At 36.9% G+C, this 27,841-nt stretch overlaps 1 protein-coding gene across 2 annotated transcripts in view; it reads right to left on the bottom strand.

The window, feature by feature from the left end:
• The window catches only part of LOC145686362 (alpha-2-macroglobulin receptor-associated protein), a 102,242-nt gene that overhangs the window by 59,792 nt on the left and 14,609 nt on the right, over positions 1 to 27,841 (bottom strand). For both annotated transcript variants that reach the window (XM_081759623.1, XM_081759622.1), the window contains exon 3: positions 23,359 to 23,535. In XM_081759623.1, coding sequence (XP_081615749.1) covers positions 23,359 to 23,535 — 177 coding nt within the window. The remainder of the gene's footprint in view (positions 1 to 23,358; positions 23,536 to 27,841) is intronic.

Below are 27,841 nucleotides of genomic sequence, written 5' to 3'. Positions count from 1 at the left end.
CTCATTCGCACTAATATGGTTTACATGTCAACCAAAGTAATGGTGTAATTGAATGTGCGTGATGAACGCCATTAGGGCATTATGTGGTAAGTTTATATTAATGCAGGTGTGATAATGAATTGGGAATCAACCTGTTTAATACGTCAATTGGATTAACGATCCAAGGTACCGCGTTAACGAAACATACTTAATTATTGGTGTTAGTGCAGTGTTACTAAATGAGCAATTCCCAAGTGATTAGTATATGACGAAAAAAAAAAAAAAAAAGAATTTATGAAAAGGAGATAGCAAACGTGTTAAAAGAAAAAATATAATAATGAATCAAAACCAACAGTAGATTACTTCTAGTCGGGAAAAATTACTCTTGATTGATTTTCCTGAATTGATCAAAGGGAAATTGTGAGTGTTTCTACTAACTAAGATCTATATTAGGAAAGAAACTACATCCTTGATACGAAATGTTTCCAGCTTCTAAGATAAGCAATTTTTTAGGGTTTTTCGTAGTACGTAGACGGGCGCAGAAAATCGTAGACCTTCACGTAGGCGGTCCTTGTATCCCTCCTAATTCTCACAGGGGCATGACCCATACCTCGTTCGAAAGCTTATAGAACACAAATTCCGACGAGGTAACTTTTGTGTCCCCAGTGCCCAACACGTAAAAGAAGAAGAAGAAAATAAAAAATTAGGAAGAAAAACTAATTTTTGTAAAATTTGTGGGACGCTGGCAACATGGTTGTTTGTCGTACGCAGGAAGAAAATAATCTCACATGTACGCCATACATAGGCAACGATCATATAACAAAATGAAGGGCGTAGAATCAATAACAAGAGAGAAAATTTCGGAACTTCCTACCTCCGATGGTCACTCTGTACATATTTTTCGATGGACTGTCTTCACGTTGTCAGCCCTAGCGACGCCCCTAATTGTCACAGGAACATGAACTATACCTCTTTGAAAAGCACAAGGGACACCGATTTCAGGGAGGTAACTTTCGTGCCCCCCTACGTAAGACAAACAACACTGTTGCCAGAGTTCCACAAACTTAAAATTGTTTTTATTTTTTAATTTTCGTCTTCTTCTTTTACAGGTTGGACATAGGGACACAAAAGTTACCTAGTTGGAATCTGTGTTCTATAAGCTTTCCAACGAGGTATTTTTCCTGGTCCTGTGACTAATAGGGGCGCGCTAGGGCTGCCAGACAACGTGAAGGTAGACGACAAATATACAAGGGGAGTGGAGAGTGGAACGAGCTTCCGAATTTTTATCTCCTTTGATATTGCACCTACGCCCTTCATTGTTTTTATATGACTGTTCCCAATGTCTGGCGTACCTGTGAGATTTCTTTCCCTGCGTACGACAAATAACAGTGTTGCCAGCGTTCCTCAAAGTTCAAATATGTGGCTTTATTTTATACTAAGAAAATATACACTTGAGAAATGGGGAAATTCAATACCCCCCATTTACCCGTCGTATGGCAAATGACCAAATACAGGCTATCACTAGTTAGTATAACGGTAACCAAGAAAGTTCTGTCACTTGTGAAGGCCTGTGTTCCATTGGATCTGACGCCATGAGTTGAAGCTAATGGAGATAAGGCGAAGGTCAGTTTTAGTATGGGTATATCCAACATACTACCTGATTGTGGCAGTTCAGTTACACCGTGAACTTCCGTAAGGACAGGGTGAACATGGGACCTTCACAGTGCGTCATAAAGGCAGTATGCTGTAGAGTTCGATCTGGGGTCAAACGCCGCTGCAGCGGGGCGGAAGACATGCCACATCTTTGCTGAGGGTGTCGTGACTACGCGGACACTGCAGAGGTGGTTTAATATGTTTAAGGACGCTGATGAAACACTCGAAGACGCACCACGTGCTGGAAGACCAACACATGTACAAAATTTAGATCTTCAGACAGCAATTGAGTCGAACAATAGCCAAACATGTGAGAAACTGAGACTACTATTCAGTGTGGGTGGAGAAACCATTCGGCAGCATTTCCTTCAACTTAGGAAGCACTACTAGTTGGGTCGATGGGTCTCACATGATTTGACTCGGGACCAGAAGGCTACGCGAGCAGACACCTGTGTTTGTTTGCTTCTCGTCTGAGGAAGGAGCCTTTTCTGGACAAGATGTTGACATATGATGAGAAGTGGGTTTTGTACGAAGCTCCAATGCACCGTCATCATTGGTTAGCATCCCATGAACCGGTTCCAAAACAGTTGATACCAGCATTGCACAAGAAGAAAGTCCTCCTGTGTGTTTGGTGGACTACTAGCGGCATTGTGCATCAGGAATTGCTACCAGCTGGTCAGAGCACCAATGCAATTGTGTACTGTCAGCAGATGAGCCGTGTTCAAGAAAAACTCAAAACTCTGGAGCCAGCACTTCTCAATCGGAAAGGGGTCCTCCTGTTATAGTCATCGCTAAGCCGCACGAGGGTAGGATGACCCGGGACACCATTCTGCGCCCTAGATGGGAAATACTATTGCATCCGCCATACTCACCGAACATTACACCGTCCGATTATTACCTGTTTCATTCCCTGGACAATCATCTTAGAGGACTCCAGTTCAAATCCCTATTAGAGGTGGAAAATTCACTTGATACCTTCTTCGCTTCACGGCCCAATATGTTCTACCGCGATGGAATCCGTGGCCTTCCAGAACGTTGGCAGAAGGTCGTCGATGCTAATGGGGACTCTTTTTGATCTTCCAGGTACGTCTTAGGTGACATCGATGTTCGTAGGTGGTGGATTACAAAGCACAGAACTTTCTTGCTTACCTCGTACATACATTCATTTATTTATATTGATACCAATTTTTATGATTGTAGCTCCTTTGAGATAAGTTTAAAGATAATTTGAGTTTGGTATTATGGATAACATTTTTTGAAATGCATCTTTTGTTGTAAAATCATTATCATATTGTTAATAAATGTAACTGAAATAAAAATATAATATTAGCATTACAACAATTTTATTTGCACTTACCTTCATTTGTTGAACATTTGTGTTCCTGATGTTAATCCAGCCAATTTCCAATGACAAATAACGTCCACATCTTCACGTGTTGTTTAATAATACTTCTTCATTTCACAAACGAACTGTTCTTGATTTTCAAAATTTCCACTTTTTTAACTAAACATGAATCACTTGAGGCTTAAGTATGGTAACTGTTTCGTTAAATTTTGAATATCAATTAAAAAGATAAATCTAATACTAATGGTTTGTTCTTAATTATTGCAATTGGGTATAATTTACTTAGTCACTATCGGCTTCTTTGCAGTAATATTTTGTCACAGGATTTTTGCGATTGTCCTTACAAGCACATTAACTGCACCAAGACGACTTTCTTACAAAACATCTGCAAGACAGTGTTTTGCAGGTTGATTTTGCATGTGCAAGGTGGAATTAAGATATATGGTATGGCAGGCTCTGTCATCAGAAGTGGACGTATGGTTTCATTGTCATCTAAGAAAAAAACAAACTTGGTTAAATCTAAAGGCTCTGCAAACGGAATCGTGGAGTTATTCCAATAGTACAGTTTAGCAGTGCATCTCAGTACATGTTGTCGGAAAGAGATGGAGGTGAACGATAAACAAACAATGTCATTAACTCCTGATGGGGATTGCAGGAAGTTAAAGTATTTACTTTCATCACAAGAGTTTCCGGTTTTCTTAACAATCTTTAAATAGACAAGTTCTAGTTGGTGAAGCTGAGTATCATTCAGGTTTTGTTGCTGTAACAACTGTAGCACATGTAAAACAGAATCAGATTTTCTTGCTAAACTGAAAGTATAGTGTTTGTTTCCTACTTTGCCCGTCGAGTCACAGCCTGTAAAGTCATGAAGAGCTGGTAAAGTTTAGGAAAATTTTATTCCAAGTGCTTCTGAAGCTATATGACATCCTAAACCTCTTTTCCTTTCTCCAACACCAGCGTCCAACATAACCACACACTTCGGCAACCGACGTCTTTCAAATCATGCCAGTATGACATGGCTACCACGAACACACCCGTGTTTGCGCTGTGAATTATTAGGGTTACACTTCCTTTGTTTCTAACTCAATCAAACACATGAAGAAAAATACTTGTGTCTGCTTCATTCTGGTTAGTTTTCAGGTTTTCATACGTTCTTATTAATTGATCTTCATGTTTTAGGTCACTATCGTTTTCGTTTTCGAAATTACCAGACAATGGAAATTTGCTGGATTAACATCAGGAACACAAATATTCAACAAATGAAGGTAAATGTAAATAAAGCTGTTTAATACTAATATATTTTCATTTCAGTTACATGTAGTAACAATATGATAATGGCTTTACAATAAAAGATGCATTTCAAAAAATGTTATCCATACCAAACTCAAATTGTCTTTAAACTTACCTCAAAGGAGCTACAATCATAGAAATTTGGTATCAATTAAATAAATCAATATTCAAACTAGTGATACACTGTATTTGGTCATTGGGCTTACGAGGGGTAAATGGGGAGTATTGAATTTCCCCATTTCTCAAGTGTATATTTTCTTACAAAAGAAAGCCACATATTTGAAGTTTGAGGAACGCTGGCAACACTGTTATTTGTCGTACGCAGGGAAACAAATCTCATATGTACGTCAGACATTGGGAACAGTCCTATGAAAACAATGAAGGGCGTAGGTGCAATATCAAGGGAGATAAAAATTCGGAAGCTCGTTCTACTCTCCACTCCCCTTGTATATTTGTCGTCTACCTTCACGTTGTCTGGCAGCCCTAGCGCGCCCCTATTAGTCACAGGACCAGGAAAATACCTCGTTGGAAAGCTTAGAGAACACAGATTCCAACTAGGTAACTTTTGTGTCCCTATGTCCAACCTGTAAAAGAAGAAGACGAAAATTAAAAAATAAAAACAATTTTAAATTTGTGGAACTCTGGCAACACTGTTGTTTGTCTTACGTAGGGGGGCACGAAAGTTACCTCCCTGAAATCGGTGTCCCTTGTGCTTTTCAAAGAGGTATAGTTCATGTTCCTGTGACAATTAGGGGCGTCGCTAGGTCTGACAACGTGACTACAGTCCAACGAAAAATATGTATAGAGTGACCATCGGAGGTAGGAAGTTCCGAAATTTTCTCTCTCTTGCTATGTATCTACGCCCTTCATTTTGTTATATGATTGTTGCCTATGTATGGCGTACAAGTGAGATTATTTTCTTCCTGCGTACGACAAACAACCATGTTGCCAGCGTCCCACAAATTTTATAAAAATTAGTTTTTCTTCTTATTTTTTATTTTCTTCTTCTTTTACGTGTTGGACATTGGGGGCACAGAAGTTACCTCGTCGGAATTTGTGTTCTATAAGCTTTCGAACGAGGTATGGGTCATGCCCCTGTGACAATTATGAGGGATACAAGGACCGCCTACGTGAAGGTCTAGGATTTTCTGCGGCCTACCCCTTTTTCCCCCTTCCCAAGTTGTCGACCACGCTGGAGGGCGACGACATCGGTTTTCACGAACATTATAGTGCCTATAACAATAATCAGAAATAAAATTGCGTTAGGCTATCCATGCATGCTCAATCCCTTCAGATCCCGGCCTACAATGGAGCCCCGTAGAGTTATAATTCTTGTTGTGATATGTACACTCATGTTCAAAATGATTATCGCAAATTTATAAATGTCTTTTTGTAAGAATAAAATTTTATAATGATTTTGCACGGTACTTTTAATACTGATACTGTGTGTATAATCGGGAAATGAATATTTGTGGTAAATTTCACAGGAAATTTTGTTTCATGTGATGTTTACCATCATTAATGAATGCCAAATATCAAATAAAAACCTCGTAGTGTCATTTGGGAACAAATAAAAGTTCTACCCAGTTGGCAACACTGCCAACCGAATTGCAACGCACGTAAAACTCATCATATTGGTACAAATCAACTTTTTGAATTTTATCATAACTTTAACGCATAGTTTCTGATTTAATGTGAAATATATATATTTTATTTTCAATTGTCGCGAGCCGATTTTGGGTGCCGAGTTGGAAACCCTGTAACTCGAAAATGAAGCGGAATTCCAGTCATGTTTATAGTAGCTTCAACTCTCAAAATTTTCGTACTTCCTTTCAAATCGCCTTGTGTCCAGGACCTAAATGCCGATAGGAAATATTTACATTCCAAGTACAAAAATAAAAATTTCAGTAATTAATTGCGAACGTTAGGGGCTGCAGCCGCATGAACGGTTAACGGATATTAAATATTTAGGTATTTCTCCAATAGTTGTACGAAATTCAGATATTTAAAAGGTGGAGTTTTTGAGAAAATAGCGGCCAAACATGAAATTAATGAAATTTTCTGCTTTTCATCATATTATAACGTAGGATGTAATTATCATAAACGTAAGTCCTTTACAGTTCCAAGAGATCTCTTCGAGTAGACTTCGATGTTTGAAGCAGAGGTTGATATGGCTCGTGAGGACAGAAATAAAAATGTTTTAAGTTAGCAAAATTTCCACCAAAGTTGGCAACATTGGGAGTGAATTGCTTGATTTCTATTGGACCAACAGACGAATTTTCCCCTTCCACCGAAACATACTACTTTATATTCTTCCTACTATTGTTTTATATGTTACTAAGCACACTCGTTTCTTTACAATAAAAATTTTAATTTAACATGTTTTTCAGTTTTTCGAGCAAGCCGAGAGGAGGGCCGCCATTTTGGAAGGCTGTATATTGGAGAAATTTTTTTCAGCAGAAAGAAAAAAATATGGGTATAATAATATTGCATGTAGATCCCATATAAAAAAATATGAAATCTGAGACTATGATGGGGACCAATTGTGTCTTGCCTGGACGATTTGAAATGGAATCGGTCTACAAAATATTGCAGGGTGGTGAGCAACCAGAGGTTTGCGATATGCAGTATTAATTGAGACAGGTGACTGGTGAAATATATGCCTAGGACGAGAGCAGGAAAAGCAACTTGGGACGAGACGACCCAAATATTCGAGAAGAATTACGGAGCATCCCGATAGGTTCTTTATGCTCTTTGATCAATTTGCACTTCTCTAGTCGTGGGGACCGGACAAAAAGAAGGAAATTCTGCTTATGTACCTACAGTTTGTCGCGCTTGATCTATTTTTTTAATTACATAATCAAAACCAATTGGGAACATAAACTTATGAACAGTTAACGCAAAAATTAATGCATTAAGTCATTCGAAACTATCTGCCTGTAGAGCTGAAATGCAGATCCCCCTGGTGTAACAAATAGAAGATGAACCTATTGACGCCTATCTTCTACGTGAACTGAGTGATTCGCCAAACAATGTGAGATGTTATAGAAGAACAGAAAATACATTTTCTTTCATTTCCTACAAAGAATTTTTTTTGCAGAAAATTGCACTGGAGTCTTTTAATACCATCCAAGCAACAACGCTGCAACAACGTTTACAGTCGTTGGAGGCCCACGATCTAAAGAAACGGGATTATGTGGAATTATCTCAAGCTATACGTATTTTCTTCGGCTAACCTTTACATTTTGTACCCTCTCAGGTAAGCGAATCACATAACCCTCCAATATATAATCCTTTAATTCCTCACTTAAATAGCAACAAAATCCTGAAATTTGGCCTCAATTGCAAAATCCTTCCTCAGTGTCAAGTACTCTCAATCCTCAAGTTTTGCAACCATCGCCGTCAGTCCCTCTATACAAAATTATTCAACTCCCCAGTCATCCCTCACATCGAATCAACGAACGACACGCAAATGACACAACCCTCTACTAGCATCTCTCAAATAACTCAAAACCCATCACCTCATTCGCAACAGCCTACAGACACTTCCCACCTAGCTAGTCAAATGGCCATGTTATCATTATGGTGGCCCAGAATACTATGTAGACTTCACAATTTAGGAACAGTAACGAAAGACCTCGAAACTTTAACAATTAAAGAATAAATGGTGATAGAAATCGGAAGGAAAACAACAATAAGCAAGTAAATAACAAACACTTTTTAAAAAAGAGGGGAAGATTTCGGTATGTGCCAAATGCAAAGGGACGAGTCACTGTCAAAAAAACGAATAAATTGGCCCCGGGATACCAAATTCCCGAGGGTTAGTGCAATCACTACTAATACTTTAGTGAACAAATTAATACATCATCGACTACAAAACATCATTCCTTTAACAAATAAGAAATACATTCTAATCATTTAGTACTAGATAGCAGACATGAAAATGCACGTCTAATTTGTCAGGAAAATAAATTATTAATTTATATGCAGCCGACCACAAAATATATACCAGCAAGATACAGGATCGTCTCTACTTTTATGGTCTAAGCAAGTTGTGCCAAAATACTATAATCTGATACCATTTGAGACATATAAAAGGGATCCCAAACAAAATTATCAAGCTGAAATATATTGCTCTTATCAAATCCAAGATTGGATGTACAGCATACTCTCATTACTTCCATATTTGGGAGGATGGACATCTTAATTCTCTTTTAGGAAAAAATTTACTTTAAAAAAATTAAACGCCAAGGTAAATTTAGAAAACAATAGGATTTCTTTATATCGAAATCCAAACAAAACCAACCCTTCGAAAGGAGCAGCAAATAAAGGATGAATTCTCTCAACCGATTGTTAATTCCACCCGTCAACAACTAGAAGCTGAGTACTCACAAAAAAGGAAAATAATTCCGCCTAAGTCGCATTTCTTTCTTCCTATTTTCACTCAGAACAAAGATTTGACGCAGCACATTTTTAGTTATGCCACTACAAACTGCAAGACCGATACGGACTGGATGCTTTTTTACTGAAAATCCCAAGTTATAACCTTACAATTTTGTTATCGAATTCAACAAGTAATTCAGTGATGTTACTAAGAGCACACCAGTAGCATATATGGATAGAGACAGAAAAAGTCTGATAATTACGGAAGAACAATAAAAAATGAAGAATTAATTTCAATATACGACTCCAGAAGAAAAACAAGAAAGACTAGAACAGGCAGCCGAATCATTTAACATAAATTTATTTGACATAAATCCAAGCGTAACATCAGACCAGAAAGCCAAAATACACGATTTATTGTACTAATATAGATATGTATTTGCTTATTCCCCAAAGGTTATATATTTTTGAGGATATAAGCATAAATAAGGATAGATAAGGCAGGAACATTTCACGATAGATCGCCCCAGTGTGAGAGATCAGATTGATAGATAAATACAAGTAATATATGTGAGAAAATTATTGAAGAATTGAACGATGGTTCATTTTACCCCCTTGTTAAGAGTACGTTTGCTTCTTCTTGGCACGCTTCCCGGCAAAAGGTGGATGTCTGTAGCGGGTTGCTGCCAAGCCAGAATTATGTTGAGTTAGTTTTCAAGTCTGATTTGTAGTATGAAATATGAATAAAATTTTCTGGGATGCCATCATTCCATCGTCAGATTCTCATTCCACGAATCTCAGAATCATAATTTACTGTACCAACAAACGAGTCTAAATGTCAGATATAAGACTAAACAATCAATAAACAAATGCGGAAAATCTTTTCTTTCTTTCTTTCTTTCGTAATAAAACTTTTTCATTTTAGGGTATACAATTCACCCACACATAAAAATTTGAGAAAATTCCGGTACTGGAAATTTCTTCGGAAAGACAATGAGTTACAGTTGTAGAGTTTGTTTTCATTTATCCTTAGGGAGGTCAAGATCGAATTCCAAGGTTATCCCCGAAGAGTCTGTTTCCCCTTCGCCGTCGTCTTCGCTATCTTCTAAATCAGACAAGTTAATCACTAAACGATCAGCGAGTTCATTCAGTAGTTTCTCCTTTTCCCAACAAAATTATTCTTCGCCTTTCACATCTTCTACCGCCTTGCTCCAGACTTCAGGGGTCACTGAACTTACAGCCTTGGACAGAAGCGTTTCAACAACTGAAATTTTACATGTTGTATTCCATTTTGACACATAACCCTTAACTTGACCCCATATCAACTCGATTGGATTAAAATTACAATGGTGAGGTGGTAATTTAATAACAGTGTGCCTTTTAGATTTTCCTATAGTATTTACTTCGTATTCTCGTCTTCGTCCCCGGTTTTCAACAATAACCTATAAAACGTTTCTCTGAGCATCGTATTACCAAAATGAATAGTTTTCTTGTAGTCACATTTGCATCTCAGATTTATTACTTTTCGAAGTTGTGCTTTGTTCATTTGCCGTGAATGAATAGACGCATTATCCATTATTACGACCGAATGCTCCGGAATATTTGGTAATAATTGTTCTTCAAACCACTTTTTAAATTTATCACTGGCCATTTCTTCATGATAATCTCGACCGGTATACTAAAAGTGTGTTTTTGATAAATCTTATTGACAATCCTACATGGACGACAATTATTCTTTCGCCTCTACCTTTTGTATGGTGGGCATTAATTTAAGTTTCATTCAGGTAAACAATAGTTTGGAAATTTGTTCTTACGCAATTCATGGTTCTTACAAACTTATTCCTATTAACGATAATATCCCGTCCCTCCATCAACAGTTTTCTCCCAGAATCGTTATTCCTGTATACAAATCTTATCTTTTTCATTGCCTACCTAACGCTCCACAGCGAACCAGAGAACCCAATTAAGTGGCTTAACACGTTCATAAATTTCTGTCATACTTGGAATAGCTCCTTCCATATGCATTTCGGAAACTGTACGTCTAATAACATTTTTATCAAAATCATCTACAACAGATTTTATTCTTTTTCGATTCATTCGCCGTTTCCCCGGACTTCTCAATGGCGAATTATGTTTTTCAGTCTTGTTTTACTCCGTGAGAACCCTATGTCCTGTCCTTTCCGAAACATTGGTAGCTTTAACCGTTCTGCCCATGCCACGATTTAACGATAAAACTGGCTTATAATTTCGAGTAGCATCAAACTCCTCCTTAAAGAAGTTATACACACTAACAATTATTTCACTCGCATCATCATGCAACGGTTTACTTGTTTCAGTTTTCCACCTATTATACTAGCTAAAACTAGAACACGACCTAGGAGTATATAATAAAATATATAACGTCCGTTTTGCAGTAATAAACAACTCCAGCACACCACTAGAAACACAGCCAAGCGGCACACCACTTACAAATCACTGAAAAACATTTGTTTGCATGTGGCAACTACGCACTTCAACTACCCGCCAAATTAGCAATGACCTCATTTGATGGGCTGGCTGACAACTAATGTCACCTACACGACGAGACTAACAAGACGTCTATTGGATGAAAATGTCCACGTGACTGTTAGCAAAAAATACTTTCAAGGCCAATCAAGTGTACTGGCGGGAAATATGCCAAGATAAAATAAACATACTCTCATAGTTAAAAAGCCACACTCCCAAGATATTCAGATTGTTCTCAATTTGCAAAAAATGAACAAATTTACCAAATACCTGAGTATTTCATTTCAGTCAACAGAAAATGTTTTAAACATGCTAAAAGGAAAAGGATTAATCAGTACGATCGATATTTCACAATCGTACTTCCAGATCTAACTTCACTCACAAGAATACCAAGTACATGAATTTGAACTAAACCACACTCGGAAATTATATCGTTTCTTGAGATGTGTGATGGAACATATGACTTCTGTCCAAGAATTATCCATTGCTACAAAGATGATTTTAGATGGTTTATCTGGCAGTATAACATCATTCGCAAACGATTTGGAAATTGGACCTCATTCTCCCGAAAAACTCGTTGATATGGAACTCCTCTTCCAACGTTTAGAGACAGGACTTCCGAGCAAGTCCAAAAGAAACTCATTTATTTTATAATGAATTGGACGTATTAGGTTTCAGTTTCGTGAGAGAACATAAGCATTTCACCAAAACAGCAAATAAAATTCGAAATGAAAAAAAAAAAAAAAAAAAAGGCGAGAGAGTACAAGGACATGGCGGAAAGTTTGACGTAGTAGGTATTAATTGAGATGACAATACATCGTCCTCAAAAATCAGCTGGAGAGAGATTACTGACCAAACTAAAAGGAAGGAATATATTGCAGAATAGAAGTTTGCTTATCACATGAAGTACTACTCGTAAGAAAAACATTTAGTCTGTTCTTTAGTAACGTTATACCATGTGATTTATGAGTTGAAAATGCTTCATGCATTAATGGGGAGGCTCAGAAGAAAATGGAAGAAAACATCCAGAACATGTAAGAGTGTATTTAGAGCACAGAAAAATCTATGTACTGTGAACGGTGAAGTGACGATCCACAGCATTCTAAAGAGTATGTCCTAGCAGTGACTCTGCCAAGAAACTTCTGCAATTTTTTTTTATGACAGTCCAAGATTTTAATTTTTTTTCCACGTTTCAACAGAAAAGGTTTATATTTCGCTCGAAATCACTGACAGCACCCACTCACCGGCTAAATCTTCTAACATTTCGAAGTGTAACATAGTCTAACATGCAGACGATAAAGAAAACTCTTAGAAACGTCTTCAAAGATCATTTACTACTTCAAAAAAAAGCAGATATTCCCAAATAAAGGGGGCTGTCGATGGCAGAAATTCTCAGATATCACATGACAGAAATTCTTAGATATGACTTTTTTTTCATCCCTACTAGAGGAGAACGGCACCATTATCAAACCCACTGTGTCAGAAAGATGATAAATTTCCAAAAGGATCATACTCTCAAAACGTGTGCTGCTGTTGATGTCCTGAATCAGTTTTAAAGATTTTCAGTTAAAGGACCTGACTCATTTAAAGAGATTTATACATCACTTGACACCAATGTGAACAGTGCTTGCAAATTCAGTCGTGTCAACTACATTCTTGATAGCTGTTTTCAAACCAATCAAAGGCGCTGAGAGGAAAAGAATACCTTCTATAGATCCGCGACCTCTAACATCTAAGCACTACCATAACACTTCCTGTGTGGATGGCAAGATTTTGGGCATGAGTTGAAAGCAAAGTTTTTATTCAATATGCTCTAACTGAATTTTTGAAGATACTAATAACTAACCGAAACTATTATTAGTAGCATCTTGCTTGATAATGGATATACCAAGATAGGAGATAAATCAAAAATAAGAGACGGAAATACCAAACTATTAAAGTAGCTGTTGACGTGACTGACCATATTATTCCTTATGGTTTTAAATGCTATTAAACATGGGACACAGCGCGCTGTAGTGCTCTCAAATGGTACAGGTGTTTTTGTCTTATTTATTGATTTTGACAAGATCCTGCATGAAAACAGACTCTGAGAACTATGGATGCGTTGGTTTTTTTTTTTTTTTTTTTTTTTTTTTTTTTTTTTTTTTTTTTTTTTAACGAATGGGCGCAACTATAAATGCCCTTCTTGCAACACATTTTTCTTACAGGTTTAATGTCACCAGTAAGATAGGCAACAAAGTGTCTGCTTTAAGCACATTGTGCAAATTTAGATGGCGTCTTTCTCCAGTGCAGAATTCTTAAAACCTGCTGAAGATGTTTGGTGAAGGTTGCAAAACCAGGCTCAGGGTCGAAGTCATTTGACACACTTCGATTTAAAATTATGAATTAAAGCAGTCTTAATAGCTTACAGAAATTATTTTGCACAAGCTCTTCATTACCAAGTCAACTAAAGATGCTTTTACATGGTTTACCCATACTCTACATGTTGAACACAGAATAATCATTAGATCTAACGAATTTTAGATGGATATTCAATGCTGTTGACTCATGGCCCATACTGGATAATAGGATTAATGAGCTACAAGAAGTTCTTATGTGTACTTGCAAAAGCTCTTCTACGATCCAAATGTCTTTAAAACTTTGTTGTACGACTTTCTATAGGTGCAGGAAAGTTTACGAACGGTAATATAATTCAAGCATAACAAAATGATCGAATCGTATTGTTTCACATAATTAGTTACTCTCAACAAGCCAGAAAAAAATATTCCATTACACAGGATTGTAAGAAATCCACAACCAAGTAGTTTTGATAAAGTTTACTAACTGTAGATTGTTACATCACTGAACATCTATGTAGCTCTACGCATATCGTTTTGCAATTTATGTGCAAATTTTCATTTACACGCTAGATAAGATTATTTTTAGAATTTCTCTTATTATTGTCAACATACTGTTATTGTTATTTTTACTATTGAAATTAATAAAATTATTATATTAATCTTTGTTATTTTGCACATTAGTATTAGTATTATTATTAACGACTTATCTATAATACCATTTTTCAGTTTGGCATACATATTTCATCATAAAGATTTTACAGTAAAGTAAGATAATACCATTAAAAGATCTGCTGAAATTCATAGGCAGTTTGCTTCACTTCCATTAATATACTCTCACACATACCACCCTGATCTACTAGAACTTCACTAACTTCGTCAAATTTAAAGACAGAGAAAAGATAATGGTATAGTAAAATCGCTCAAATCGTCCCCGGCGGCTACAAAGTGTGAAGTAACTGTGTATTGGATATGAAGTGACGATGAGATAATTGTATAAACTCTAATTTAATTCACTAAATTCGATTATTTTATTAAATTACATTATTAACGAAAGAAACATGAACTTTTGAACTCATTGGAAGAAAACTTTGATCAGGATTGTACTTTTTCAGACACCTCTTGTAAACACATTTTTGTTAACAAACTCGACTAGCCTCCTTCTTACCCTTCCGCATACCTTCAAGCATAGCCTGATACTTCCCGATTCTTTGGACGCTTAACTCATGATTCTGCAGCCAAACAAAACCACGAGGAACACAACAACAAGGGGTATTCGTCACGAAGTTGAGGAAGGTGCAGGATCATCGGAGACAAGCAGATCCCACCATTGGAGGACGACCGACTCCATGTCTAAAGAATACCATTCTGCCGGTTCATCGCCGCAGACACTTTCGTCAGTTGAGATTAGTGGAATGAAAATGTAAGAGGATATCCTAAAGACGCATTATTGTAGAGACGCATCACGGAGAGAGTTCGACGCCCCTAGCAGTCCAGCAGGATTGAGTTCCAGTTGTTGGCTGTTACCAGAACATCCAGGTTCCTTCACGGCAAACCCTTCATCGTTCCAGATGACCAGGACGACGCCAGCCTTGTTGGAATTATCAGGCTAGAGCTCATTCCTATTTCTTAGTTACATCCTTTCTCTTTCTCACCTGTTTCCCATAACTAGTCATTTTTCAAAGTTAGAAACATTTGAATTTTATTTAAACTCAATCATAATTTAGTTGTTAAGTACCGTGTTGTGCATCAGTTCATCCCCAATTGTTACATTATTCTATGAGTATTTTTAGAGATTATTCTGAGCTACAACTGATGGCACAGCACTGGCACATGGTGGTAGATACTTTAAGATCCCAAATTTTCAAATATTTCGAATAGCTCATCACAGCATGATGGAGATGCTGTGAGGCTTACGCCTTTGTTACGATCCTAAAATTTCGATAGATTACGATACTACGATTAAAATTTTACGATTCTAAATATTTCAATAGATAAATCAGGTACTTTAGAGATTTTAAACGGTAAAAACGATGTATTTTGAGTAATAAGTACAGTGTAATTTATAGTTTGTCGAGAGAAATTGAGTAGAGTTACTTTTAGTCCATACTCTAAAGTTACTTTTAGCCCACCCGCTCACCCTCGCTACGTTTATTCATTTGCTCTGTTAGAGTAATTTTTGTTTTATTGTTTCTTAGTTGAATGATTAAGTGGGTGAGAAGAGAAAATTTTGCCAAGTTATTATTTTTTTTCTTTCTGTTAGTATATAAGAAGTATTATTTACATTTTGGTGTTGGATATATATATATAGTAGTGTAAGATAGTTATTATAAGTGTGATTTTGTAAATATATATAATGGAGAATATTAGTGCTATATCTTCTGTTATAGATCGTTTCGTAGAACCCCCCAGATTTTCTGGCAAATTGAACGAGTCAGTTCAGTCGTTTTTTAGTCATTTTGAGGATTTTTGTCCTTCATAATCTACGTGATGTACAGAAACGTCATTTGTTGCCGTATTGTTTAGAAAATGGGGCTCGTGCTTATCTGTTAGCTTTACAATCAACCGCAGAATATAATAATTTCATGTATGTACAGATTAAGAAGAAATTAATAGAGGCTTATGAAGATAATATAGTTTCGCAAGTTTTAGAGCAAGAAATGAGAAATAGGGAACAGTCAGATTCTGAACCTGTCTTAGATTACATTTTTCATAAGTGGAAATTAATACTCGAGTACGATCCGAAGATGCCAGTGACCGAACAACTTAACTTGATAATCGATGGGTTATTGCCTTCGTTTTATTCTGTAGTCGTAAGAAAATCATATAAGACTGTTATTGAGTTAGCAAAGTCCTTAGGTTTAGAGGAAAGAGTTAATTTTCTTGTCAGCACGCGTAGTCAGCGATCGAAGTCCTTGGCAATAACAAACGAATACAATATACATCCTGTTGGTAATAATGTGATACAGCAAAAAGAAAATACTTTAGATATTAATATTCAGAACGTAAATGAAACTGTAAGTCTGCCTGAAGAAAGAAATACCTTGATAGCTCAGTTGGACGGTATCAAAGTCCAGTTACAAGATCTCGTGCAACGAACTGCGCTCGCAAAAGTTTCTCACGCACACAAAGGAAAATCTGTGTGTATACAATCTTATGAGCATTCGCGTTTGCAGCGAAGAAATCCCATTCATGCATCCTTCTCTCATTCGTTGCTTCCTGCATCTGTCAATGCAGTCAATGTAAATGAGAATGTTAAATCGAATAATAGGAATAAAGTAGACAATAATATGTGTAATAATGTTAGAAATAGTAAGCGATATTATGTGCCTATTCAATATGAAGCTGATTTGCCTCATGTTAAAGCATATATTGATAATAAGCCGCATTTATTTCTATTGGATTCAGGCAGCACTGTCAGTATAATTTCTGATAATAGTTTAAGTAATACGCATAAAATACTTAAAGGAACGACCTTTATTCGTGGCGTCACTGGAAATTCTCAAGAAAGTGATCAAATCGTTTTAGTTAAATTTAAATTAGGAGGACAGTATTTTACGTATCCTTTTCGAGTGTATAAAGATTTTCCGTATAATAGTATAATTGGCCAAGATTTTTTTGAAAAGTCATCTTGCAATGGTTGATCACAATAAGAATTCTTTTAGTTTTGTTAAATTTGGTATTCCTCCAAGAGTTGAATTGCCGCCATACGTATCTTTTGATGAAATTTCTAACCATATAGCGAAATTGTACAAAACTCAATTTTTAGTAGCTCGCTCTGTTGTTTTCCCTCCAAATTCAAGTGTTCAGGTTACGTTGAAAAAAGTACACGATCTTGCAGGTAATCGCAATTTATTAGTTCCCAATGAGTTAATAGATACGCAGGCAGAAATTTTTGTGCGTAAATCTGTTGTAGACGAAATTCATCCAGTAATTTCTGTAGTTAATCCTACCAAAAGTAAACTTTACTTGAAAAAAGATGTTGTTTTGGGTTATGCCGAATATGTTATCAGTGATACCAACTTCAAGAAACAAACTAGCACTAACAATAAGGTTCATCAAGTCAATGCAGTAGATAGGAAATCTTTTCCTGAAGGTTATGATAAATATCGAGTAAATGTTAACCTGAATTGTTGCCATATCAACAACAGCAATTATATGATTTAGTAGAGGAATTTTATTCTAGTTTTTCTTGGAATGAATTTGATTATGGTTGTGCTAAGGGATATAAGCATAAAATTGAATTAGTAGACAATATCTCAGTAAATATACCCCATTTGCGATATCATTTCATCTACGGGATGAGATCAAAAAATAAGTAGATATTTTATTGAAAAGTAAGATCATTGAGCCTAGTATTAGTCCGTATAATTCTCCGGTAATGCTTGTTAAAAAGATGAATGGACAGTATAGATTTATAGAAGATGGGAAATACATACATAAAAAAATAGTTCCTGACCGTTTTCCGGTTCCTCCCATCCAGGATAATTTCGCAGGACGTAAATATCTATGTTCTAGCGACGTTTTTGGAGCATTCTTTAATATTCCCCTTACTGAAGAATCAAAACCTATTACAGCTTTTTCGATTCCGGGCGTTGGATCGTACCATTTTAATTTTCTGCCTCAGGGGGCCAAGACATCTACTAGTGGTATGAACAGATTAGTGAAACTCACCTTAGAAGGTCTTCCACAAGATAAAATATTTGCCTATGTTGACAATTATTTTTGGTCTAGTGATAGTTTTGATGAAATTCTGCAGTTAACTCGTATGTTGCTTCAAAGAATAAAAGAAATTGGTTTAAAGCTTTCCCCAGAAAAAAACAAAATTGGGATATTTTTCATTAGATGTTTTAGGTCATACTGTTAGTAAAGATGGTTTGTCTATTTCGAAACGAATAATTAACTCAATTCCCAACTATCAACGTCCCCAAACAAAGAAACAGGTCAAAAGTTTTTTTAGGATTGGCTTCTTTTGTTCATTCGTATTTACCTAATTTCAGTCAATTAGCAGAAGCGTTAATTTCCTTGTTGAAAAAGACGCTCCTTTTCGTTGGAAGGAAGCACAGGAGACAGCATTCAATAATATCAAACAAACCATCATTTCAGCACCATGTTTAATGTGATACAAGCCTGATTATCCTCTGTATCTCTATTTTGATGCCAGCAAAATCGCTCTTTCTGGACTAATCAAACCCCCTCAAAATTCACCTGACGACACACATTAGTTCCTATTAGTTATTGTAGTCGTGCAACGTCTCCTAGTGAGAAAAAATTACACCCATATTAGCTTGAATTACTAGCATTATTGTACTCATTACGTTCATTCAGATATTTTCTCTTGGGACGTCATTTTATTTGAAGACAGATTGTCATAGTTTACTTTATTTGAAGCAAACAAAGAATGTACGTAAAATTTCCAGATGGTTGAGTGAAACTGAATCGTATAATTTTACTATTTCACACATCAGTGGCTCCAGTAACATAGAGGCAGACGCCATTTCACGTTTTTCTAACCGCCCTAGAGATTTGGAAGATGAGAAAAATAATCATGATGATCCGAAAATTTTGTTTACTCAGAACACAAATTCATTTTCAATTTTAGATGAGCCAAATCTGGCAACAGAACAGCGTAAAGATCCGTTTTGTAAAGATATTTTTTTCTTGGTTGGAACAGAAAGAAAATAAAAATCCTAAAATAGAACGCCAATCATTATATTTTACTCTAATTTAATTCACTAAATTCGATTATTTTATTAAATTGCATTATTAACGAAAGAAACATGAACTTTTGAAAACTCATTGGAAGAAAACTTTGATCAGGATTGTACTTTTTCAGACACCTCTTGTAAACACATTTTTGTTAACAAACTCGACTAGCTTCCTTCTTACCCTTCCGCATACCTTCAAGCATAGCCTGATACTTCCCGATTCTTTGGACGCTTAACTCATGATTCTGCAGCCAAACAAAACCACGAGGAACACAACAACAAGGGGTATTCGTCACGAAGTTGAGGAAGGTGCAGGATCATCGGAGACAAGCAGATCCCACCATTGGAGGACGACCGACTCCATGTCTAAAGAATACCATTCTGCCGGTTCATCGCCGCAGACACTTTCGTCAGTTGAGATTAGTGGAGTGAAAATGTAAGAGGATATCCTACAGACGCATTATTGTAGAGACACATCACGGAGAGAGTTCTAGTTGTTGGCTGTTACCAGAACATCCAGGTTCCTTCACAGCAAACCCTTCATCGTTCCAGATGACCAGGACGACGCCAGCCTCGTTGGAATTATCAGGCTAGAGCTCATTCCTATTTCTTAGTTACATCCTTTCTCTTTCTCACCTGTTTCCCATAACTAGCCATTTTTCAAAGTTAGAAACATTTGAATTTTATTTAAATTCAATCATAATTTAGTTGTTAAGTACCGTGTTATGCATCAGTTTCATTCCCGATTGTTCTATGAGTATTTTTAGAGATTATTCTAAGCTACAACTGATGGCACAGCACCGGCACAAAAGGAAGCGGAACACCATTGAAGGAAACCGCGTGTTTCTTTGTTACATGAGAGGGATAATTCAACATGTCCTTCCAGTTGAGGGTGGCCTGCCAGTTGACCTGCTGAAAAAGAAAGCGATGTTGCAATTTTCACTCTCTTGCTTACTGATTCTTCAGTAGTCTTCGCAGAAAGACAGATTTATCTAGTTTTTCGTTACTTTTGTTTTCATTGCATCCTACTCTTTCCGTCTCCTTTAGCTTGAAGGGCATAATTGTGGGACGTTAAACTGAAATATTTAATTTAATTTGAATTCAATTTGGATATGTTGTAATGAAGAGAAAAAAGAAATCAATCATTAGTTTCATGATTGATTACTTATATTACTCTTAAATATAGCATATTGTTAATATTATGTAACTTCCACAACGATAACGCTTATACGAACCAAACATGTTAAGTGGTTCGCCCCTGCCCCCCCCCCCCCCCGCAAAACAGTGCCGCAAAAGCCCGATGAGAAAAAAATACAATCTTTCTTTGTCACTACCAGAAATCCGTCCTTGACCGGCCCTATCCTTACTATTATACTGAATTCCTTTAATGATTGTTGTGTTTTATTATTAGTATTATATAATGTATCCATCGATAATAAAAGTTTAGCGATGGCAACAACGTATTACTCGACACCGAACACGTGCCGTTTATGGCTTATTTGGAGTGTTATTTATGAGAACGGTTAGGGTAAATTTTCTGCTTGAGTACAAAGGAAGCAGGTTGGGACCAATAGAACGTCTCGACTATACTGATGGAAAGACCTGATTATGTTCTATCGCTTTTGTTTCGTGATTGTTTTCGGTATCTGTTATGGTTTTATAGCTATTTCCCATAAAATGCTGAAATGTACGAATAATAATAAATATTTACAAATGGTAGCACCATGTAAGAACTTTACCAATTTTTCTTGCTTTCTGTATCCACTATCTTTAATTTAGTACAAGAACGAAATTTCTAGTTTTATTATATGATTAGATATTCCCGTTCCCGAAAAATATGTCATTTTCAAATGGATGCCATATTGAATTTCAAATATACCAACTTATGCCCCAGTTGCTAGATGTCTACCCAAGATTTTTTGCATTACGGATCTTTCTTAGATCTGAAGAAAAATCTAGTCCACCTCGGAAATTCCTATGGGTTTTATGGTCTGGAACTGGACTATAATTGAGTGATCAGTCGGCGTACATATATTGCATCCTACGGCATCCTATCTCACAAGTTCCGGTCTAACATTTGATGTATGAATAGACAAGGATTTTAGTCTATAACTCTGGAAAGATAAGGAATTTAAAAAAGAATATTAAAATAAGGGCGATTTATAGTGTGATAAAACGCGTGACATGGAAACGTATAAAGTTTCGGTTTATCTTCATATGAATAAGGAGTACAAAAACTCAAGTCAAAACTTTCTTCAAGCTAACAACCTGAAAACAGCCATTTCGTCGCACAGCCTTCAGAGTATTAGTTTCTCCTTCACTATTCGGATAAGCACTCATGTGATGGTAAATCATGCCCATTTATTTCTCTTTTTCACTTACCTTCTCCTTGCCATTTCCCTGATAATACTACCTGCTAATGAGTAAAATATTGTTTGTAATTGCAGTACTTGTATGTTACGTACCCAATGCTTGCTGCAACATACTAACAGAGTTGTCACATGGATAATATACTTTACATTCTTACAAATGGCTCCCTCGTGTATTTGATATTAATATTCGACCTTCAATGTTCATGTAAAGTCTGAACCGTAAATTTCATTTGCACTGTTATGCTTTGTATTTCAACATTTTCCATCTGTACAATACTAGCAGTGACACAGTGAACTGAACTCATTTTTGAATAAGCATTACATAGTTAATTTGGGTTATTTTACATTTATTTCAGTTACCATGCAGTCATAGTTGATGAAACATGACGTGTTTACGTACGGTGTCCATGTTAGAAACGGCGACTCAGTGGTTGCAGTTCAGAGGTTAATCCACCAGCATTGTAGGGCAACACTGAGCAGTTCCAATATGCAAAACTATCTTAAATACATTAGCAGTTTCGAATCACATACACTCTAACAAAGATGTTGAATGTATGGAAAGGACACCAGAGAATGTGGAGAGAGTGAGAAGAGTATTTCTCTATAGTCCCCGATGTTTGGTTCGGCATCACTCATTAGCATTAAGTTTGGGAATTGGAATCGGTTACGTTACTTTAAAACAGATCCTAAATTCCATCCTTATCAGATTGTCTATGTGCATCAATTAATCGCAACAGATTATGGCCAAGGGTGGATTTTGCTGTACAAATGCACGTTCGTTTTCACGATGTACTTCATGTGCTCATCTTTATGAACGGCAAGCTGCATTTCCACCTAAATGGGTTTGTCAACAAACAAAACTTTGGGTACTGGACACCGGAAATTCGTAACTGCACGAATGATCTCTGCACTCACCCCGTGTGACAATGTGGTGTGTGATTTCTATGCGTAAGGTTATCGATCTTTCTTTTTCTTTCTTTCTTGACAAGGAGGATGTAGCGATTTTTTTTTCCAGAACTATAAATGTTTCACTTGGAACAAAATATAAAGTTCCAATACGATGGGGCTACAGCGCACCCCAACAAGATATTCTACGAACATCCTACGAGAATTCCTACATGCTGGTCATTCGATTTTAAGATTTGAATGTGCCATCTCAATATGTGCGACTTCTTTCTGTGGGGATATTTAAAGGCGCGAGTATACATCAACAAACCATGTTTACTAGAATACCTGAAGACAGTTATTTACAGAGGTGAAATATATCATTTAGGAGACATTGCAACGCATGTGGGGCACCTTCATCTCTCGACTTGAAAACTGCATTATGGAATGGACATCAATGAAATGAAATGAAATCTTTGACTTTAACGCCCCACGCTAATGCCGGTTAGGCTAAAGGAGACGGTGATGATGAGTGATGAATGAAATGGTGGAATGATGAAAGTGGGAGGAAACGGGAGAATCCCGAGGAAACCCACGCACACGGTGTTTGTCCAGCACAAAGTTCACTTGGCGGGGGCTGGGATTGAAGCCGGGATCCCAAGCACCAGAGGTGAACGCTCTACCACTGAGCCACCGCGGCCATAGAATGGACATCAACTTGCAGATGAGATTTTTTCTACGTGACACAAATGGCATTCCTACATTTATCCAAATCAAAGTACTAAAGTTTGGTGTACAATTATCAGTAAAGTTTTTTTTTATTCAAAATCAGTACACTCCCCTGTGTCATCCTGAACATACTGTAAGCAAACTAAAACTTGTCTTAAAAAGTAATTACTCACCCGTAAATCCTGCCTTTTCGGCTTTTTGCCACAATTGATTTAACTTCTTGTCTTTAAACATACTCTTGTTAATATAATCATCAGTCGCTTCGTTAAAGGATCCAGGCTGCTTCACTTTGAATGCTGGAGTATCAACATCTTCAAAATGCTCCAGAAGACCATACATATTCATAATATCTGTAATTATATATATAGTAAATAAGCAGAATATTAGAAAAGAAATGGGAATACAATACCCAGGCACATCAATTATTTATTGATTTTAGAAAGGCTTAGGACCTAGTTAAGAGGGAAATATTGTACAACATTCTTACAGAATTTGGAATACCGGAAATGCTTATTAGATTAATTAAGATATATTTAAACTAATCCCAAAGTAAAGTTCGAGTAGGAAAATTTTTGTTCACGAGCTTTCATGTCGAGAATGGCCTGAAACAGGAAGATACGTTGTTGCCATTATTATTCAACTTTGTTCTGGAGTACGCTATAAGGAAAATCAAAGATAGCAACCAGGGCCTAGAGCTGAATGGTATTCACCAGGTTATGGCGTATGCTAATGATGTCAATATAATAGGGGATGATAGAAGAACAATAGAGAGAAATGCACAGGTCTTATTAAACGCTTGCAGGGGCATGGGTTTTAGAAGTAAATGCAGAGAAAACTAAATACATGGAAGTTCGTCAGGATCGTAGTGGTGCAAATTATGGACGCGTTAAGGTGGATCACCACCCGGAAGTCAGCACATATTTTAGTTCGTTTCCTTCTCTACTACCCAATGAAACGTTACATACTATAAATATTGTATTCTAAGATATAGTAATGTTTCAGCTACAACACCAGAAACAGATTCATTTGATTGTTTCTCCTGATATCGAAAAATGTAACAAATAAAAGAAAACAATTGATTCGTTTTACAATGAGCACACAAGATGGCACTTGCTGTTAGATCTTACTAGAAGTGCTCCGCTTCATGAAATGTTTATTTGTGCATGTAGAGTATTTTAAAGTACAAACCTTATCACGAAATAGATATATTGTTTGACAGTTTTTCGTGTTATGTTTCATATTTTATTTAAATATTAATTTACATTTAAGGAAATAGATTTTGAGACGAAACTTGCGCAGAACGCCATAATGCACTATTGCCAATTTGTACGTTTACTGTGATAATCACAATAAGAAAATTCCTGGATTCTAGCGTTGCAGTTTGAGAAGCGGAATTGCAGTAAGGGTCGAAAACTAATTTCTCCAGTAAGTATCCAAGCAGAATTCCAATGATTACTCCTTGATTATCTGCCATCAGTAAACACTCAACACTATCTGGCAACGCCGCATTATTGGAGCAGCGTTTAGAATAGCACCGAGAACACCTAGTGATCCACCTTAAAATATCAAATAATACTTTCAACAAAATGGATACTTTCAAATATTTATGATTAATATTAACAAACCAAAACCATATTCACGAAGAAATTAAATGTCGACTAAATGCATGGATTTCTTCTTATTATTTTTTTGTCGTCGCGAATTTTGTCGACGAATTTGAAGCTTAAAATATAAAACGATAATCATGTCTGTTGTCCTGTATGGTTGCGAAAAATAGTCGCTTACTCTGAGGGAAGAATGCAGACTGAATTTGAGAACAAGATTCTGAGACGAATATTCGAATCCTAGAGGAACGGGAATGGGGTATGGCGAAAACTTTACAACGAGGAACTGCATAATCGTTTACTAAACATCGTTAGGCTCATCAAATCTAGAAGGTTATGTAGCCAGAATGGAAGGAAGTGGGAACACTTTCAAAGTTTTAACTAGAAGTCCAATTGGAAAATGACCATATGGAAGATCTAGGCGAAGGTGGGAGGACAATATTAAAATGGATCTCGCAGAATAGAAGTAGAAACTGGATTCAGCTGGCTAAGGAGAGAAGCCAATGGACAACTTTTGTGAACGCGGCACTGAACCTTTCGTGAACGCGGCAATGAACCTCCAGGTTCATACGACACATAGTTAGTTAGAATATTAGGAACACTGCAAACAACACTTATTTATTTTTCTTTAAAATTAAAATTGCGTACCTCTCAAGTGTTTCACGAGAGAAGACAGATTATCAGTCAATAATTTAAATGCTGAAGTCAGTCTTCTTCCAGGTGTGTAGACGACGTCCTTTTAAATATAATGTTTGTCTACATCTTAATACTCCGATTTCCAAATTACTGAAAAACACTTATCATTTATTATAATGCATATTCACATTTGCTTAATGTGCACTCACACCTTATGCCCTCAACTTGCAGATGAGATTTTTTCTACGTGACAAAAATGGAGCACTTTACACACCTAAGGAAGAAGATTGCTTCTAATTATGTTTATCAATTATTATTAATAAAGTTAGGTACCACGAAATCTGATTCCTAGTTTGAATTTCCTTTACCTATCCTTTATCTATGTTTAACACAGGATCGTTTCCTCTGATAAAAAATTACATGCATTCTCTAACATCAGCGAAGGTGCTTTGTGGTAACACTTGACCATCTTTGACATTATACTTAATGGTGTTTAAGTATTTTCATAAGCCCGACAAAGTAATACTGTCATTCTTAAAATATCTTATATGTTCTTTTATCCTAGTATCAATATTTCGGTTTCTCAAGCCTATTATAAACATTGTCACATTTTCACTTGGCCTCCTAGATTTCAACATTCAAAGTTACAGTCCATAAAGTATTTTTTTTTTTTTTTTTTAACTTGTAAGTGCATTTTCTGCGTTTACTAGAAGTTTTAAGCTTAAATTGAAATTATGTTTTACTTTCTTTTTTAAGCTATTTTCTTTAATCTTTATTACATGAAAAGAAATCCATTTTGAAATGAAAATGAAATCTTTCAGTTTTACGTCCCACACTTATGCCAGCTAGGCTAAAGGAGAGAGTGATCATAGGAAATGAAAGAAAATAGTACAAGGTGCGGCAGCGTTCATAGTAGGATATTAAAAACACACCATCAGGCAGTAACTGTACTTTATTTATTACCTCTTATGTCAATTAATAGTTAAAGGTATGCCATTTACTAATGTATAAGTCACTGTCCATTGCGTGGATTACTTTTTGAATGTGACTCCTGTCAAATGATGCCCCCTCTGCACAACACATTCATCTAGGCGGTGTTGGAAGCTTTCCATAACTCGGTGTAACGTATTCCCTGGGACATTCCCAACGGCAGTTCTGATGCGATCCTTCAACTCAGGAATGGTGTTACAACGTGTTCGGAACACTTCTTGCTTCAGGTAGCCCCGAAAGAAAAAGTCTGCACATGAAAGATCAAGTGAGAGAGGCGGCCAGGAAATGTCACCAAAACGAGAAATTACTCTACCTGGAAATGTCTGTCGCAAGAAATCCATGCAAATTCTGGCTGTATGCGAGGTCGCTCCGTCTTGTTGAAACCATAATTGTTCCACACCCACATCGACCATACCTAATTGGGGAAGAACGAAGTCTTGCAGCATCTTTAAATAGCGTTCACTGGTGACAGTTACAGCCACACCGCTGTCATCCTCAAAGAAGTAAGGGCCAATAATCCCAAAGGAAGCAACTCCAAACCACACTGTGACACGAGAACTGTGCAAGGGCTTGATGTGCAGTTCATGCGGGTTTACATCACTCCAATAACGCATATTCTGTTTATTCACAGAACACAACTCGAAATGAGCTTCATCTGACATCAGGATGGTGTGCAACATTTGTGGATTTTGGCGAAGGAGATCACGCATGGTTAAGCATAATATTTCTCGTGAAACCCAATCGCGAGGCCTAATTTCCTGAACAATCTGCAGCTTATGTGGGTGAAAATGGAGATCTTCGTGCAATATTCTCCTGAATGAGCGATCGGACATATGCACAGTTTGCGAATGACGACGGGCAGATCTTTTTGGGTTACGCAATATTGCAGCATGAACATTTTCCACGGCTTCTGGTGTCTCCTCAGTTCTTTCACTTCTTCCCGGTTTGCCATTGCAAACAGAACCTGTTGTTCGAAATGCACGTACCCACCTCACAATGGTCCGTCCATCTGGAACTTTCCCATGACGTCCCAAGTTGAAATGTTGCCGAAATAGACGCTGGGTAGCAATAACAGAGTCGTTATTCTTGAAATAACTTTAAACAGCGAAGGCACGATGCTGTGCACTCCACTGCTTCATATCACTGTCACACTCGAAATGGCAGCTCATTAGTACACGAATGCGGCAGGAGCTGGCGCGCATTCATGCAGTACGTCATTGTACTACGCAAGTCAAATTACGCTATGAACGCTGCCGCACCCTGTAGAATGACGAAAGTGGGAGGAAACGGGAGAACAGGAGAACGGGAAAACCCATGCACACGGTGTTTGTCCACCACAAAACCCACATGGCGCGAACTGGCGTCGAACCAGAGACCCCACGCATCCAAAGTGAACGCAGTACCACTGAGCCACAACGGCCCAAAG

The sequence above is a fragment of the Thermobia domestica genome, chromosome 5, assembly GCF_964235325.1.
Source record: "Thermobia domestica chromosome 5, izTheDome1.hap1.1, whole genome shotgun sequence".
Taxonomy (NCBI): domain Eukaryota; kingdom Metazoa; phylum Arthropoda; class Insecta; order Zygentoma; family Lepismatidae; genus Thermobia; species Thermobia domestica.
The sequence above is the reverse complement of the archived record's forward strand: the minus strand, read 5'-3'. Positions and strand labels throughout refer to the sequence as shown.